General features: G+C 42.1%; 2 protein-coding genes across 4 annotated transcripts in view; one reads left to right on the top strand and one right to left on the bottom strand.

The window, feature by feature from the left end:
* The window catches only part of crlf1b (cytokine receptor-like factor 1b), a 43556-nt gene extending 34670 nt beyond the window's left edge, over nt 1-8886 (top strand). For both annotated transcript variants that reach the window (XM_073068508.1, XM_073068507.1), the window contains 6 exons: nt 1154-1323; nt 2261-2418; nt 4780-4948; nt 5335-5513; nt 6421-6457; nt 8021-8886. In XM_073068508.1, coding sequence (XP_072924609.1) covers nt 1154-1323; nt 2261-2418; nt 4780-4948; nt 5335-5513; nt 6421-6457; nt 8021-8037 — 730 coding nt within the window. In that variant the 3' untranslated portion in view covers nt 8038-8886. The remainder of the gene's footprint in view (nt 1-1153; nt 1324-2260; nt 2419-4779; nt 4949-5334; nt 5514-6420; nt 6458-8020) is intronic.
* On the bottom strand, nt 332-18976 carry rex1bd (required for excision 1-B domain containing). Of its 2 annotated transcripts, none has more exons than XM_073068510.1 (5): nt 18841-18976; nt 16017-16099; nt 14332-14536; nt 13279-13367; nt 332-6852 (listed from the first exon to the last, which is right to left on the bottom strand). In XM_073068510.1, exons 1-5 carry the CDS (start codon nt 18841-18843, stop codon nt 6699-6701), a joined length of 534 nt encoding a protein of 177 aa, XP_072924611.1. In that variant the 5' UTR covers nt 18844-18976; the 3' UTR covers nt 332-6698. The 2 variants fall into 2 exon arrangements, with proteins under 2 accessions (XP_072924611.1, XP_072924612.1); XM_073068511.1 differs by lacking the exon at nt 332-6852 and adding an exon at nt 11033-11900.
* Between the last annotated feature and the right edge of the window lie 249 nt (nt 18977-19225).

Raw genomic sequence — 19225 nt, forward strand, 5'->3', positions numbered from 1 at the left:
CTCTCAGCACTAAGTCAGACGCTCGAGAGTTTAAGTAGCTCTCTAGAGATGTGGAAACAGCGCAATACAGAGCTGACAGAGAGAAAACAGCAATCCAAGCACTAAAGTCTGCTGATATATTAAATAAACGGAGCTACACTCTATGGATATAACTGTTTACTTTTACTTTTAGAAGTATTTGGTATGCCAGATAGATGGAAACATTTTCCAGCTAGTTGAAAATCAGGACAAGAAGGGAGAGCAGCTAAGTGGAATAACCCCAACACTTCAAATAGGACAATTCTACAGAATAGGACTTCTTGGATTTGGGCATAGAATTGTTATTTCAAAGTTCAATGTTCAAAGAAAATTTATTATCAAAGTACATATGTCGCCATATACAGCCATTTTCTTGCGGGCATTCACAGTAAATACAAGAAACGCAATAGAATCAATGAAAGATCACAACCAACAGGACGGACAACCAGTATACAAAAGACAACAAACTGTGCAAATACAAAAAGAGAAAATAAATAGATAAATAGCTAGATACTATAGATATATATGAGAATTTGAGGTGAAGAGTCCTTGAAAGTGACCTCCATAGATTCTGATAACAGTTCAGTGATTGGACAAGTGAAGTAGTTGTTTTCTTGTTTAACGTTCCAATGCTTGCTTGGATTTTTATATAATCACCTACATACTGTACATGTAATTGTTTAGTGAATTTTCCAGTAATTACAGAATGGATGCTTCTTTATTTTCTGAGAAACTTCTTAGTTTTCAGGAGAAGGTGTCTCGCTACTTGAATCTGGCTTTTTGATAGGTTAATTCATTATCACTGTAATTTTTGTTATCTCTAGCCTGAGTACGAGACAACTATGACTGCTTTTTCCTTTGTCTTTTCTTTGTTCTCTCAACCCCCTCTTGTTGATTTTTCAACATTTAATACAATGGTTGTAAGCAACAAGTTTTATGCCTCATTCTTAAATTCCAAAGAGTTTTTGGATCATAAAAATATCAGGATCCAACAGCCTCAAGAAAGAGGTCAAGGCAGAGATGTAGCATAACCGCAGACTCGATTCCATTTGCTTAAGATTCTCACAGACTTAAAAGATAATGTTCTACAATGCAGAGAATAAAGATGCCAGCAATTCACCATTGCTTTGCTCAGGTGGTATGGCAAAGAGAACCAGTGCCAGGAAATGGGCACAGATGGACCAAACTCTTGCTACATCCCCAAGGATCTGGCTCTCTTCACCCCATATGAAATCTGGGTCGAGGCTTCAAACAAATTGGGCTCAGCAGCTTCAGACATCATCTCTCTGGACATTCTGGATGTGGGTGAGTGTTTTTTTGTGGGTGTTGATGTGGTTACATTCTGTTGCCAGAAGTCCAACCTAAATGTCAAACCAAAAGTGACACCAAGGTACAGCAAGTAGGAAGCATAGTTTAATCCTGGACTAGGGTGCCACTCGTGTGGAACTTGTACATTTCCTACCATTGCATGGATTTCCCAGGAGCGTGCTTCAGTTTCCTTGAATATCCTAAATATGGCTACTTAAATTACCCTCCAGGATTTTACGTGGCAAAGGTATCAAGTTGATGGTCATGGGAGCGGGACTGAGTTATAGGGAAAGAAGAAGGGAACTGGGACTAAAAGTTAAGTTACTGGAAGAACTCAGTGGGTCAAGCAGCATCTGTGGATGCAAAGGGATGGTTGATGTTTCAGGTCTCAGGCTGAAATGTCAGGCATTCCTTTGTCTCTACAACTCCTCCTTCGGAGTGTCAGACCCCCTGAGCCAATAGGCTGGTCCTGGACTTATTTCCACTTGGCATGATTAACTTATTATTATTTAATTATTTATGGTTTTATATTGCTATATTTCTACACTATTCTTGGTTGGTGTGGTTGTAACGAAACTCAATTTCCCTTGGCATCAATAAAGTATGTCTGTCTGTTTTGAGCTCTTCCAACAGTTGATCTTTTGCTCCAGATTCCAGCAACTGTAGCTTCTCAAGGGAATGGGACTGATAATTCTGCTCTGTTAGGAGCTGGTCTTGCTTCATAGAGCCTCCTTCTGTGTAAGATGTAATATAAATCAGGCCTGGCTTTAACACAAAATTACAAAACTACAGCCAAATTAGGGCTGTTTCACCTTCAGGCAGTGTTGTTTCACATGTTGTCAATGTTAGGATGCTGTCCTGTCACCCATACACACTCACAGTGAAGATGTATACAATGCTAACATTTCCACTTGACCCTTTACGTTTTCATTAGTTACCACTGATGCCCCGTCCGACGTTCAGGTGAATCGTGTTGGTGATCTTGAGGATCAGCTCAGCGTCTGTTGGAGCTCCCCGCCGGCCCTGAAGGACTTCTTCTTTCAAGCCAAATACCAGATTCGCTATCGTGTGGAGGACAGCACTGACTGGAAGGTAATTGCCACATTTCAGACCTTATTTTGCTCATTTACATTCTCAGCCACAGAGATGATTTGGACTATCTGAACTGTGGATGAGATGCTAATCTTATCTTCAATGTGCTTTCCACCTGTAAATATCCTTCACCTACTCTAGCCACGTGTAACAGCTCACAGGAGGATCTGTGTGTGTACTCATCTAGTCCTGATATTAATAACGACTGGTTAACTGCCCTCCCTTGATTAAAAACTCTTATCCCTCTGCTTATTTTAAGTTCATTATTATTTATTAATAATTATTATTATTCTTGAGCAAAAGTTTCTCAAGGGCAGAGAAGCTAAAACCAGGGGACAGATTTCCAGACAGGCAGAGTTTTAAATATATATTTATTTAGCAATACAGCATGGCGTAGACCCCTCTGCCCTTTGAGCCCCACTGCCCCAGCAACCCCTGACAAACCTAATTAACCCTAAGCTAATCATGGGACAATTTACATTGACCAGTTAACCTACCCACTGTCTTTGGACTGTGGGAGGAAACCGGAGAAACCCTACACATTCAATGGGAGGACATACAGAGTCTCCTTACAAAATGGCACCGGATTTCCACTCCAAACTGTGGAGCCCAGGCTGTAATAGTGGGAATGAGGTAGAGAATCAACCATGATATTATTGAATGGTGGATCAGATATGAATGGTTTTCTGTCTGGCCCCTACTCTTTCTTCTTACATTCTTCACCCAAGAAAGTCTTTTGACTAAATGTGAGAGATTCTTCATCCCATCTCCCCCACCTATCTGCATCTCAACAAGCCCCTATTCCCATTTGCTTTGTTGTTCTTTCTAGAAATCCTGAAGGTTTCTGCTTCCTGTTAATCTTTTCGCTCATTAACGGTATCATATCAACCCAGCACCCCTTCATATCTTGTCACATTTCCTAATTTCGGTGTTTTAAAACTCACTTCCTGTGCTGTGCACACCAGAAAATATTTACTCGCACACCTTCATTATTTTCATCATGTTTCATGATTTTAATTACTTGTACCACATGCCCTCCTGTTTTCCAGTTCTGTTAGTGAGTCACTGAATCAGTGGGAGATAGTGGCCAAATAGACAGACTTCAAAATCTTCATTGTTATGATTCGTCTTCTACTGGTTCAGGATATTTATACGCAATCTCAGTAAATCTTTCTGTATGTATGTTCCTTTTTACATTTGTATGTGTGTATGCATGTGTACTTGTGCAGGTAAATAGATGAAGTCAAAATGGAACAGTGATGCCTGCTGTGATCCAATATCCTTTCACAACTCATGCTTACATTAAGAATAGACACCTTTTAAGTATCTGTATTGAGTAGGGTTAACTTTGAGCATTTAGGGAGGAGAGGTATTGATGTGAACGATGATGGAAATCCTGTGCCATTAGAAGAATCATTAGATTGCACTGGACTATATAAGAACTATGACAAGCTAACAGGCCAATTGCCGTTTATGCTCCATCTCTTATCTAAATCCTTCAGCTGTACCTGATCTCTGTTCCCTCCTCCTTCAGATGCTTCATCAATCTCTCCTTAAGTGAACTTACACTAAACAGATTTCTGTATTCTTATCAAGCTATAGATAAACAGGGTTCTTTTGAATTTTGGTGACTCTCGTATATTGAAGGAATTGTTTTCTCTACACCCGCTCTGTCGACAGCTTTCATAGTGTTAAGATCTATTACATCACACCATGCTTTCTTTACTCAACAGAAAACAGACTGGCATTTATTGGGGCGACACCATAGCAGTTAGTGTAACACTATTAAGTGTCAGTGACCGGGGTTCAATTTTGACCACTGTCTGTAAGGAGATTGTACGTTCTCCCCATAACTATGTTGGTTTCCTCCTGGTGCTCCAGTTTCTTTGTATATCTAAATAAATAAATCTATTTGTGCATTTCGTCATGTCAATCTCTATTTGATGTATGTAATAACAGCAAGATGCCATTCAGCCCTACCAGCCTGTTCTAACAATTAATTAGGTACTGACTGATATGCACCTTAACACAAACGACTCATTTAGGTTCCTCTGATCTTAATACTGTATCCTTTAAATAATGATCATAGGTTTTAACTTTTCCATTATACTCAACATTTTGTGTAGAGTTCAAACTTTTCACTGCCCTAAGGCACACTTCCTGACATTATCCCTGAATGGCTTGGCTCTCATTTTATATCACCTTGTTCTAAACTCCCACAGGACACCAGAGAAAATAGATTCTCTCTCTAGCCTACGAACTCCTTTGATCATTTCAAGTGCCACAAATAGCTGTTGTAGGCTTAGATTGCGTAATTCAGCTTTGTAATTTAACACTCTCTTCCCCGATTTCTCATGGTAGGTTGTGGATGACATTGGAAACCAAACCTTGTGCCGTCTGGCAGGGCTGAGGCCAGGAACTGTGTACTTTGTACAGGTGCGATGTAACCCAGTTGGTATTTATGGGTCCAGGAAGGCAGGAATTTGGAGTGAATGGAGTATCCCTACAGCTGCCTCTACTCCCAGGAATGGTGAGTGTCGCCACATCTACTGAGATCAACCCTCAGACATGCCTCGTCCAATTCTCTACATAAAACCCACCACACAGGATCCCAAGTTCGACAGATAAATAACCAGCAAATGTATTATAACTTTACTTTTGAGAGTTGCCTACTTAAGACAGGGAGTGTTGAGGGAGAAATACTTTTATCTACTGCATGAGAGCCCATCCTGGAAGTATTTGTACAGTACTCCAATTTGTGATACCCTGCCCTGAGAATGTGGAACTGAATAATGCAGAGGGAATTTAATAACTGTATAAAGAGGTATTGACATGTCAGAGCTTATGGTGATGAAGAAATACACTGATTTTTTTAATGCTGGAAGTAAATAATGCAGTCCCTCTGTGTGTTAACAGAGCGCTCCAGCAATACTTGTTACCAGAAAAGTGGGGAGAGTGGCTCAAACCTGAGACGGGAGTTGAAGCAATTCTTTGGCTGGGTGAAGAAGCATGCCTACGGATGTACAGCCCTCAACATCAAACTGTATGACCAATGGCGTGTGTGGCTGCAGAAGTCCCACAAGACACGCAACCAGGTAAATATTCCACTCGCTGAGTCTTGCGCACAACTTCAACGCACAACCGCAGGCTGAACGTGAAAACAGAAGCTGCTGGAAACACTCAGCAGGTCAGGCAGCAGCAACAGACAGAGGATAACATTACAGGTTGATGGCTTTTCATCAGAACTATTTCCAGCATTATCTGTTTTCATTTTGGATTTCCAGCATCTGCTGTTTTTTTATTTTTATTTTTGACACTGAGCAAAGAAGACTTGCATTTCTGGAGGGATTTTACTAACTTAGGATGCCCATAGTGGTTTACAGCCATTTTTGAAGTGCAATAACTGTTGTATTATCAGAAACAGGGTTGGAAGTCTCCCCAATGTGATGGTGACCAGGTTATCTCTTGAGGGATGCTATTGAATTTAGGACAGTAGGGAAAACTCTCCTCTTCTGCAAGGTAGTTTACTGGGATAATTTACACCCCTAAATTACTCCCGAAGGGAGGCTCAGATTATTGGTTCATCAGAAACATGGCACCATCCAAATCTATGGTGCTTATTTCATACTGACACCAAGGATTTCACTCTGCATTCTGGACCTCGAGATTCCGTTTTAGAGCTCGGATCTATAAGCCCATGGACCAGGGCAAGGCAGTGATCCTCTCGGGTGCACTTCAGATGGGTACTGAGGATGGTGAAAGGGGAGAAGGGCAGGCATGCCGTTCAGTGGGAGATGGGATTTGTCTCACTTTGAACAATGGACTGCAGCAAAGGAAGTAGGTAATTATAAAGTCTTCTTATTCCCATTTCTTTACTGTACACTCCTCCCTAAATCATCCCTCAGCTACTCCTGTCCCACCACCACCACCTTATACTCCACAATCCCAAACCCTCTTAATTTCTGGTCTCAGTATTTTAACTCTTCCGTTGTTTCCCCACAGAATCAAGAAGTCTCTGTTTTCATTGGATCGCAGGAGGGTGAGTGAAACAGCAAAGAAAATGTCAGTGATCATTTTGAATAATCAGATAGCAAGAGTACAGGCCTCTTCAGCGAAATGTACTTTGTGAACCTGATACAGTCTGATTACCCTGAGTGTTGATGCCCTGCACAGTTGAATCAAAACTAATCTTTGGATATATTGATCAATCCCTGAAGTGTTCGTTATTACTTGTGAGAAAATCTGTTTTGAGCCAGTTTCTCTTAGCTGAGCTTCCATCCTTAGCTTTCTCCATTCTCCACTGCTGTTGCCAGTATCGTACGTGCCTCCTGGCACCTTTGCTTCGACTTATCTCTGGAGGTTTCATCATACGATCTCCTGCCTCTAGCAGTCTCCTTCCCACTTTTCCACCCAATGTGTCTGTGCCTGTGACATCTACAAAGCCAATTAAAAAACATACATTCTTACCCACTGGATTAATCTTGACCAGCAGTCACAGAATACAAAAGAAACTTTTAGCCCAGTTCTTCAAAAGAACTCCCCAGTTAGTTCAACTACTTTTTACCCAGAGCCTTATTTTTGAATTTGCTTTGTCATCATTACAAGAGCACATTCCAGCTCACGGCACATTCTTCTTCTCTGGGTCTTTCACTTGATGATCTGTATCTATGGGTTACGAACACTTTTGCCACTAGTAAATGTGTATAGAAGTTCTTCAGAGTTTGCAAATTCATGTTAAATCAGCAGTCTACAGCAGCCAACAGAATTTTTCATTTGTCTATAACAGCCAGACAGGCGGATGGGCATTATATGCTTACTGTAGCTGAGAAATCTTCCCTCTGCACCACTGGCAACCCCGAAGAGAGAACTCAAAAGTGGGTTGGGAGGGTTGTGGCGTCAGCAAAGGGCAAAGGTAAACTTCTGATATGGACATCAGGCCGCAGCAGGATTGGCATAGTGGCTGAGGGGATGGAGGTTCACCTGAGGATGTGCCTGGGACAGCTAATGGATTTAGAAGATTATGAGAAGTTGAGTAGTACTGCTGACTCAAGGAATCAATCTTAAAGTTAAGCGGATGGATCTGCAGTGTTGAAATCCACATACCAGATGCCTTTCACCTGACAATAAATCAATCCTCTCATGAGGGACCTGCACTGCATAAATTAAAAAAATCATAGGCAAGTGCAGCAAACCTCTATGTGCTGTTACGTCAAATACGGAGAGGACCAAGGGTAAAAATTGCGGACATTAATTATCTACATATTAAATCTCAGGTTTTCTTTCATGAAAAATAAGGATAGAAATTTAATCTTGTAGCAAACAATTACGCCAGCTAATGGAATTTCTCTCAAGCTTTGACACAGCTATAAACACTTCCAATCTCTAATATTATAACAAACATCAGTGTTTGTAAAAAGATTCTTCTCCCAGAGAATCTGGAACAGCATCTTGGAGAATAATCTGTCTTGGATGCCAGTGAAAGATGCTCTTTCTCTGTCTCTCATTCTTTTTCTTTTATTTTCCCTTCTTTTTCTGTTTTAACTCATTCAGTCCTTGCCCAGCTACCTCATTCTGAATTTTATACCTTTGCATTTTTTTTCAGATACTCCCGCCCGGTAACTCCAGAGGTGACATCATCCAAAAGAAAATGCTCCTGTGCACATGGAAGATTGCCACAGCATCATGATCATTAATCTAGAAATATGGGAAACAGCAGTTTCTTGGTTCACACTGTTACTGACAAAATATATTTAGACCCTGGTTCATGAATAAAATTAAAGGAGATGAAAGGGTAGCAGGTGTTAAGTCACAAACATTTCACTTTTGGAGTCTCAGGACAAATTTATTCTTCAATTGGTCTGTGTTCTGTTTTCAATTTTAATTAGCTTCTTATTTCAGTGTCAAGAGGTTTGAGGCTCTTAGTTTCACTACTGATTGATACGACAATTTGACACTTCTTGAAATGCCTGAATTTGTAACTTGATGCTTCTATTAATCCATGTTTTCTCAATCATTCTCACCATGCCTTATTGCTGTAATCTCCTTCAGCTCACCAAGACCTCTACAGTTCTGGCCTCTCATTTATTCTACCAGTGATGATTGTGGCTTCAGCTACCCCAAACCTCTGCCGTCTCCTTTAAAATGTTCCTTAAAATCTCTCTCCTTAGCTAAGCTTTATAAAATCTGTCCTAGTATTCATACTTATCATTATTTTTGACTGCTAATGCTCTGTCAATGACCATAGGTGCGTTTACTTCGTTAAAGGTGCTACATAATTCAAGTAGTAGCTTTTACTGAATGGCTCAACGTTCAGAGGACAATGCACCCAAAGCTCTCAAGTAAATTTGAGACAGATGGATCATTGAAAAATTCAGTACAGGTAACGTTATCTCTTACAGCACAACAAACTGACTGAACTGAGTACTTCAAATCATGTTACTTTTGAATAAATCAAAAATTGCATTTAAAGCAATCAAGTTTCACATTATTTGTTTGGAGAAGTTTCTCTGTGATGTGACAGAAGAACTGATGTCACACATCATTTGTAGTGGCTGCAATATACGGTAAAAGCTGTAAGGAAGAAATGATCCTGGCTTCTTATCAACCAGCTTAATCTAATCCCAATAATGGAAAAGATTGCTGAGGGACAGCAGGATGGGCTTAACAGCACATACCTATACAAACAGCTTTACCCAAGCTCAGAGGGTGGTGCCATTCTGGACCTTCTCCCCAAAAAGCTATGGCTGCCAAGGCTCAAGAGGGCTTTCAAGACAGTTTTGTGGAGTAGAGGTATTGAGGAATGTGAAGCAAAGGCTGGTGAATGGAGTGGAGATAAAAATCAGCTGTGGAGAGAAAATATCAGTCCAGGTCACATGGACCCAGTGTTGTTTATAAAGAAATTGACTTTATACAATGTGCCATCTCTCTTTCAGTTACTTCTAGGATCTATCAACCCCCTTTATTATCTACAATTCTTCCACCCCCCCCCCCAGTTCAATTTCATTCTCCTACAAACCCTCAGCTTCTGATCTGTATGGGAATAGAGGCAATGACTCAGAGGTCCAAGTACTGATTGAATTGTCCCCCATCACCCTGTTCTTAATAATTACAAATAAAGCCTCTGGTCAGGAGGTAGTCAGTGAAAATGGCAAGTGCACAGAAGCGATGCGTACCTATTGAATGGGTACTCATTACCATTGTTAGTCACAATTATCTACACTTGGTAATCTGGCAGTCACATGTACATGTTTTCATGTGAGCAACCACTTTTGATGACTAAGTGGACCTCCTAGAAGTTGCCGGGCTTGAGTATTGAACAGTCTAGATGGTCTCCTCAATGGAGAATCTGAGCCCAGGCAGAGCTGTCAATGGGAAAATAATGTCTCCACTGAGGACTCCACAGGTTCTGCTTGCAAAATCTGCTGATAGTGTGGTCAGACCGCATCAAGCCCAGCTAGGATGAGAGTAACTGTGGAACTGCAAATGACCAATAATGACTATCTTAACTAAAAGATTTTCAGTTCCCAGGGTTACTCAGCAGCCTCCATCTGTGGTTACTGAGGCATTAGGAGGAAGTAAAGATATATGAAAGTGATGATCCTGCTACAGTTCTACTTGATTGGATTTTGATGTTTTAAAGCCAGCTCCCAGAAAAATTTAATTGTAAATGAATTGTATTCAATTTTAATTGAAGATTTAAAAATGTTAAAATACTGATTTTTTAAGATTGTAATTCAGGCATTTTAAAGTTCAAGTTATAGGTTATTATAAAAGGAGTACTTGATTAAAAGAAATGTCTTTAGTATTAATCCTTCCTACCTGTGAGGTTGTGTCAGTGTTGGTTATGCAGTCAAACATCACAAGTCAACCAATGTGCATTCTTGTAGGAGTGAAGGCATTGTTAATAGGAAAGAAGACTTCCATCCAATTTTATAGTGTAAGATGTGGAGAGGTCCCTTCAGTTAGATCTTAGATGGGATCAAAATCAACATTCTTAACTATCTCGGGGTCAATGTTAAAAATGCCAGGATTCAAAGATATCACTGTGTGTTGCAGATTTTACATAAAAAGGCCACCCAAGCCAATTGGTCTGTTTGCAAGAAGCTGAGATTTTTAGACACTGATAGCAGGGTGTGTATTTCAGTTGCCATCTTTTTACCAAAGGACTCTGTTGCTATCATTGATATGAGTGCAAAATTCTAGCATACTTCTGGCTCTCTTGGTAAAGTCTCTCAAGAAACTGGTTAAGTGCCATCACTGTGGGGGCTAGGAAGCAGAACTGGAATGCCCAATGAGTTTTTACTGATGCCAGAAGGAAGTAGTTCCTGGACAATGACTCCATAATGAGAATTCTGGGGTTCAGTAAATTCCGACATTTTCCTGCTCTAGTTTCAATGACTTCTGTTGGGGATTACTGAGGTTTGTTTTATGGATTATAAACTTTGGTGGTGGATTTTACTTCCTATCATTATGTTTCTCCATTTTATATCCTTGTTGTTTTAATATTTATAATAAATATCAGTTTTTAATACTTCATATCTTCAACACATAAAATGATGCAAATAACATTACAGCTAACAAAATGATCTTCTTAACCATGGTTTCAGACTTGGAGTTGGTGGTTTTCCTCTGTGCTGTTTTATTTTATTAAATTTTATTACTTTTAACACTAGATGATATCTCATTGGTAGTTCCAGTAAATGAAATACTTTTAAGATTTGAAAGAAGTAATTGAGTGCCTGCTATATTTCAAGAAGCAGATCCTTCATTGGTCTTGAGAAACGCAGACTTTCCAATGTAATCAGACTTCAATTGGAAAAGAGTGATAATGTTTTTGCTAAATTGCCTGCAATGATTCCATTGACTTGGGTAGATAATTCACACCAACACTTCCAGTACAGCAGTGAGGCACGGCCTATCACATCAACAACAAGGAGACACATCACAGGGTGTGCCAAATGCAACCACATAGATACCTGCCTAGCATATACAAGATAGTGCAGTATCACAGATTAAGATCACTCATCAAATGGGTGGACCCCAGAAAGACAAGCCTGGTGGATGAATGTTACATACAGATCACTAGCTCAGTGAATACAGTGAAGGTTAAGTCATTTCTTAACTCAATTGTTGCATTCTCATCAGAAACAGTTTGTTATTTTAGACACCTTTTGCTCAAAATGATCCTCTGTATATCCTGCACTTCCTCTGAGAATGCATTTGCGTGGGCCAGACTGTGGCAACAGAGGTCTTGACAAGTACTGAAGAGATGCAAAACAACAGAAGTTCCATCCTCAGGCAGAGTAGGAAGCTATCCTGGACACTGCAGGCAGGGAAAGGTGACTCCAAGGAATAACTTTATGCACTAATCCAGTGTCTCTGACAGATCTTCCTCACTGGACTATCCACTGGATTCGATCTCTTCAGAATCATATTTGAAGTCCTGGAGAATCTCATTGATTGCCTCAATGGTTTTATTAATCCTGGAGAAAGTGATAAACATTTAGTCAAATCAGAACTGGGGAGAAATGACTCATCAGTGCTGTGACCACTTTGACTGCAGGTTCTACAGGCTGCCCTCTACAGGCTTGTTAAAGCAGCAGTACATCACATGCTGAGTCAGTATGTAAAAGCAAGCTATTTGGAAGTGCAACACACACAAAATGCTGGTAGAATACAGCAGGCTAGGCAGCATCTATAGGGAGAAGCGATGTCGACGTTTCGGGCCGAGACCAGCATCTGCAGATTTCCTCGTATTTGGAAGTGCAGTGCTTTTCAACAAAATTCAATAATACCAAGAGCCTTGTGCAGACACCAAGGTGAGAGAGAGGTAGTTTCTAGGGTAAGTGGAGAATGAATGGAAGAGGAAATCCTGGCTGCTTCTCCCCAACCATTACCAATTCCTCTATCTCAGCCCAGTGGGTACTGATGACAGTTACAATCATGAGCACTTATCATGGCTGACAACATGATAAATAATATACAATTCAGCATTGCTGTTTTGAGAAACATCCAGAGGTGACAGTTTGAATTATGAAGGTCTGTCCTAAGTTGACTAAGGTTATCACTGGGAAGCTGATTTGCCCATTCAATCCTCACCTAACATCGAGCCAGGAAAAGGATCCTAGGACGCACTCTTTGTCTGGACCAGGGCATGGAGAAAGGAAGGAGAGTGCAGCAAGACATAGCAAAATGTATCAAGCAGTAGCACCTTCACTTTTGTTAAAAGGTCATGGGTATACCTCCTGCTTCTATATATAGTTTATGTCTTAGAAACAGACTATTTGGTCTGGTTAGTTTGTTCTGGTGATTCTCCTCCCCATAAATAATCATTTCCCTACCTATCAACATACATTCTGTTCTTCACTTACTTATATTTTTATCAAACTTCATTTCAAATGCATCCATGTAGCGAGCTTCAACTATTCACATTATGTTTCATGTTATCAACAATCATCGGGGAAGGGTTTCACCTGAAATTTCAACTAGACTTTTTAGTGACTGCCTTGCATTTAAAATCAGAGCCCTAGTTTTAATATGTGCCATTAATTTCACCTCATTAAACCCCTCCATGATATTACCCCGTTACAGTACACCACAGAATTGGCTTTCTTAGAACAATGAGCCCAGCTGATTCACTCTTTGACAATTGGAATCATATCTTTGTCGTTCAGTCCAAGCTTTAGAAAGCAATGTTTTCCTTTAAACCTGAGTCCTGAGAGCTCAAGGTACTCACTGCCCCAACCATCAGCTCGCGGAGTGGCAGCCAGATTCAGTGGTTGGGGTCAAGCAGGCCAGGACATGGGCAAGTGTGCACAAGGCAGCCAACCTCGGAAAAGGCGTATGATGCAATATTCCCACCTGTGCTTCAGTTCCCGAGCTTCTTCCTCGTATGTTTCATTCCCTGGATGGTCCAATGCATTCTGTTTGGCAAGCTGTAGTTGAGCCGTCTGGAGGACGAGAACAGAAGTATGAACTTTACCTCTCCAAATCACATTGTCCTTTCCTTGGGATACTAGACATATTCACTTTTCTCAGTTATACTGTACTAATTCAGGAATGTCCACAATAAAGCAGAATGAGCACTCATGGCCTCATTCCCATGAGGCTGGCTAGCCAAATGACAGCAGCTTGGGCTTCAACAATCTCACGAGCAGCGAGAAGATCTAATTTTTGCCTAATGTCAGCTCAATCAAAATGGAAAATGAATGGTGCCATACTGAGGTGGGCTGGGGGAAGATTCCCCAGGTTTGCTGCTTGGTATCTGCAATGTACTGACCCACATATGACACTGTTAGATGGAGCCAGAAGATAATCTGCTGAACGTACTCAGCGGATCCAACAGATGGCTTGGTGCTGCATATTCAGCATCTGCAGTTTCTTGTGTCTCTAGAAGACAATTTTATAATTGTGCTGTTTTTTTTAAAAAATAATGAATTAATCTGATTTAAGCAACACACACAAAATGCTGGAGGAACTCAGCAGGCCAGGTAGCGTCTATGGAAATAAAATACAGTTATCATTTCGGGCCGAGACGCTTCGGCAAGACTGATCTGATCTGCTTGTTTTTTCACTATTGATCCACAAGTTTTAACACTGTAATTATTTATGCTTTTCCTGCCTTCTCAAACAGATCATTTCAGGTCACAGTGACTTGCGTCCAAAAGAAAATCCTAATCTTCCACGTGGTTCTTTTGGTGATCACCCCAACGTTGTCTTCTGGTTACTAACCCTCCTCCTATGAGAAATAATATGCCCTTTACTTACTCTTTCAAAATCTACCCTTTGTTTCTACTATTTATAAACAATTGCCTCTCCCTGTATTCTCCCAACATCACCTTTCCCTCAAACTCCACACATTCCCACAGTATCTCAAAACTATCCCTCTTCCTTCATAACACCCCAACACCTTACCAGCACCAGTTTCTCCTGCTCCCGTTCCTGAATTCTTTCAATGTGTTTTGAGAGGTCCGGGCGGTCGAACTCCTCATGAAATCGGTCCCTGAGATGAATCACTTCCTTTGAGATGCGGTTAAAGGCCTGTGTAATTTCATGTACAAGTTGCCGGTATCTGATGAAGTCATAATGAGGAGCTGAGCGGAGATAAGCCTGGTGTCCTCTGGAACAGAGAGCAGTTAAAACGATCATAGATGCCTGTGTTTTTTAAACACCAGTTTTCCAGCAATCATGAGGTACCCTATCTCTGGTTCTCTTCTGTTAGCTGAGATCAGTGGAGGTAAAGCCTAGGGGAGCTCTGGTAAAATGCAGGGGGATACAGTAGAGTGTGGAAGAGGGTGGTGGGATGGAGGAAGGAAGTGTTGGGGGGGGGCAAGAAGGAGGGGAAGTCAGGAGAAGGGGGTCAGAATGGAAGTGGGAGCTGGGTGGGGTTAGGGAAATGCCACAGATTGAGTGCAGGGGAGAAGGAAATCTGTAGAGCAAGGGTTCCTAACCTTTTTAATGCTATGGACCCTTAACATTAACCAACGGGTCTACGGACCTCAGGTTCAGAACCCCTGCTCTAGAGGCTGGTGTGGGATGGGGGGAGTCCAGAGAAAGGGTGGGGTGGGATGCAGTGGGGAACCCTATAAAGAGGGTTGGGTGGGAAACTCCAGAGAGAAGGTGGGATGGAGTGGGATGTGGTAGAGAGCTCCAGAGAAAGGGTGGGTTAGGGATGGGGATCTCCAGAGAGAGGGTGGGGAAAATAGGGATGGTATGGGAGGCAGGAAGCATGCTAAAGCGAGTGGGAGGGGTAGGGAGAAGGGTAAAGATGGAGGCCGATGGAGTTGTGGTGGGGAAGAAGGCAACTGAGGCTGGGATGGGGAAGAGAGAGAGCAGATTGTGGGAGGAAGCAAGGATTACCAAAGGACGCAAGGTAATGGGCACTTTCTGGGGAAAAATGGGTTAGGAACGTGAAATTCAGAGAGATTGGGAATGTGAAAATGGGTTAAAGGAAAGGGCAAATGATGAACTAGGAGGTTGAGAAGCAGAGAGAAATTACAAATGAAAGACTGAGTAGACAAACATAAGCATGGCAGAGAGCAAGTGGGTGATCAGATGGGGAATGGACAAAGAATGTGAGTGATATGCAGATAAAATGTCAGAGTTACGAATAAGAAAAAAAGCAACAAATATTCTGAGTGAGAGTGAAATGCAAAACTTGTAGAAACCAAGTTGAATGATTAGACGATTTAAAGATTAAACGAGAACTGTAAGTGATTTCTGCTGCCTGTTACAGCGTGTCAGTCATGTACCTTTCAGTATAATTACTCCTTTTGTGTCCAACTTGTTTAACTTCTATAAATAAAGTTGTTTAATTGATTTGGAATGTGAGCCCAGTTGCATGTTTAATAACGCAGCAGATACTAGCTTGTGATCACAAGACCGACAGATCTGTTGGGATGGAAGATCTGAGAGATAAAAGTTGACTTGGGGAAAAGGAGACAAAATTTCTTAAAATGCGGCTGCTTTGGTAATGCAGATATTCCTATGAGAGAGACACGCGCCAAAACCAAAGTACAATCCATACAGGAATGAAAGGGGAAACTGGGAATTTGTCTTTTTTAAGTGATTGAAGAAATTTGTAGGGTGAATTTACTTACAAATCAAACAGCCTATAAGCTTCAACACGCTCCTCCTGTAGGGTATACAGGCTCCGCACCAACGCTGTCAGACTACTTGCATTCTATGACCAAAACAAAAGAAATGATTAGTAAGATGCACGATGCAAATGGAGAGCTTTCAGCTCGTCACATTTGGGCTGGTTTCTTGAAAATGCTATTTACCTGGTCTTACTTGTTCACTTCAACCAGAACTGTACTAATATTAGCCCTCTAGGTACCAATCCAATTTTCCTTTTAAAGTTACTGTTGAGTAAATTCCCAACAATTTTTGAGGTAAAAAAATTCCAGATTATAACTCACTTCACAAAACACTTTTTCCTTGTTTTCCAACTGGGGCTCATTTGCCAAACACTAAAATCTACATAAACTTGTGTTTCTACAGTGTCTTTCATCATCACAGGATGCCTCAAAACACTTTAGAGCCACTTATGTACTTTTAGTGGGGTAACCATTGACCATAAGACCTATGCGCAGAATTAGGCCGTTTGGCCCACTAGTCTGCCCACCATTCCATCATGGCTGACTTATTATCCCTCTCAACCCCATTCTCTTGCCTTCTCAAGTAACCTTCGATGCGCTGATTAATGAAGAACCTACCGAAGTCTGCCTTAAGTATACCTAACGACTTGGCCTGTACAGCCATGTGTGGCAAAGAGTTCCATAGGTTCACCACCCTCTGGCTAAAGAAAAATTTCCTCATCTCTGTTGCAAATGTACATCCCTTAATTCTGAGGCTGTGCCCTCTGGTCCTAGACTCCCCCACTAAAGGAAACATCCTCTCCATATCAACTCTAGCCAGACCTTTCAATATCTGATGAGATTGCCCCTCATTTTTCTGAACTCCAATGAGCACAAACCCAGAGCCATCAAACACTCCTCGTATCTTAACTCCTTCATTCCAGGAATCATTCTTGTGAACCTCCTCTGGACTCTCTCCAATGCCAGCACATCCTTTCCTGGATAAGGGGCTCAGAGACCACCCAGAAATCTGATGGCTGCTCCTGTAGCGGGTCCTGTAGCTCCTCCCCGATGGTAACAACAAGAAGGCACATCCTGGATTGTGGGAGTCAAAAAGATGGATGGTGCCTCCAGTCACCATACCAGGAGGCGATGGGTAACCAATCAGTTCAGCAAAGATGTCACTCTTCTTGAAGTAATTACACTCACTCCTCCTCTCAATCTTATCTCACCCCATTTCTACCATGAAAAAATGCAGAGGAAATTTAGGTGCTATATATAGTTTTTACAGAGCGGAATAGCACCTTTTGGCCCTTATAGCCATGCTGCCCAGCAATCCCTTGATTTAATCCCATCTAATCAGGGGACAACGTACAATGACCAATTACCTATCAAACAGTATGTCTTTGGACCACGGGAGGAAACCCAGGCGGTCACAGGGAGATGATGCAAACTCCTCATAGGGAATTGAACCCAGTTCACCTGTACTATAAAGCGTTGTGCTAACCACTACACATGCCACTGATGAGCCTGTGAATAGCCATGTGATTTAGTAGAAGGAACTTGCTCCACTGATTAATGAGATATTCGCCGAGCTCATTGTAACCTCAACAACATGGTAATCCATTTCAGTTGGAAAAAGGTATGAAAGATTGAAAGAGTTGGTGTTGAGAAAATGTTTGGGTGTTCTTTGACACAAACTCCTAAAAGATTAATGTGCAGGTTTAGCACAAAACACACAGCAAGTTGGCCTTTATTAGTAGAAGGGGATCCCAGTATAACATTTACAGAGGCAGGTGTGTAAAAAGGGCCCGAAGGATCATTGGGGACCTGAGTCACCCCAACCACAAACTGTTCCAGCTGCTACCATCCAGGAAACAGTACCACAGCATAAAAGCCAGGACCAACAGGCTCTGGGGCAACTCCTTCCACCAGGCCATCAGACTGATTAATTCATGCTGATACAACTGTATTTCTATGCTATATACATTCTATTTATTACAAACTACCATAAAGTGCACATGCACATTTCGACGGGAGACATAACGTAAAGATTTTTACCCCTCGTGTATGTGAGGGATGTAAGAAATAAAGTCAATTCAATTCTTGCTCAATTATATAACATCTGGTGAAACAACTTCTGGGATGCATGCTTAGGTGCGATTTCTTGACTGACAGGTGGTTATTTTTGCTATAGACTCCGTGGCATAGAGAAAGTGCAATGAAGGTTCAAAGATTGAACGCTGGGATGCGGAATTTATCATATGTACTGATGTGCAGTATATTCTCCAAACATTTCAGCACAAGAGGTGGTCTTATTAAAATGTACAAGATTCTTCCAGAGCTTGACAGGGTAGATGCCGGGAATATCCATCACCTAGCGGGCGGGCGTAGACCCAGGAATCATTGTCTCAGAATATGGGGTCATCCATGCCAGAAAGAAATGAAAATTCCCCACTCAGAGGAGATGTGGAGGTTTGGTTTCTCGGGACATTCAATGGATTTTTTTTTTTGGATATTAAAGAAATCCTTTAGGGTCCTTCAGGGAAGCGGTACTGAGATACAGCCGTCATCTGATGGAGGGGCGGACAAACCTTGAGGCACCAAACGGGCTGAATGGCCTAATTCTCCTCCTATGTTTTATGAACAGAATGCGCCTGTTTGATTTTTCTCATTCTGCCTTCCCCTTCTCCATCGCTTTCCTTCCAACCCTGCACCCGTGAACCTCGTTCCCTCGCCGATCTCCGGGGGGCGGGGGGGGTGAAGCTTCCAAGACCCTAAAGGAGCAGGGTAACTGGATCCATGGTGTGACCGAACCCCACTACCCACTGCAGGCCTTACTCACCATAGCGCCTGCCCCTTGCCTGCTCCCGATTAGCCACAGGGGAGGAGCTGAAACCGGGCGTTCGAATTCCGGCCAGGCCGGCCTCCCCACACAGCACCGCCGCCGCCCTCAGCGCGGTACTACGTCACATCGGGACCTCCCGCGGCAGCGCCACCGCCGGCAGGCTGAGTCACTGCAGCCCCAACAGCACCGCCAAGGCGAACTCCTGTTACTGCAGCAAGGTCATCCTTGTGCCGTCTGGCTCGTTCATCACTGCGCTACACGCCTCTACAGGCCGGCAGGCGAACTGCACAGCAGAGCGTGCTCCCACGATCACACCACGACGGATGGGGCCGAAGGGTCGGTTATCGCCTCCAGCCAATGAAGCCGTGTTGGGACGTCCGTC

Source organism: Hemitrygon akajei, chromosome 16 (assembly GCF_048418815.1).
Source record: "Hemitrygon akajei chromosome 16, sHemAka1.3, whole genome shotgun sequence".
Lineage (NCBI taxonomy): Eukaryota > Metazoa > Chordata > Chondrichthyes > Myliobatiformes > Dasyatidae > Hemitrygon > Hemitrygon akajei.

Coding starts and splice junctions, on each gene's coding strand:
- rex1bd (XM_073068510.1), bottom strand. Junction 14,537..16,016: donor GCTTATAGGCTGTTTGATTT/GTAAGTAAATTC, acceptor TCTCTGTTCCAG/AGGACACCAGGCTTATCTCC. Junction 6,853..13,278: donor GCTCGGGAACTGAAGCACAG/GTGGGAATATTG, acceptor TTGGCTTTGTAG/ATGTCACAGGCACAGACACA.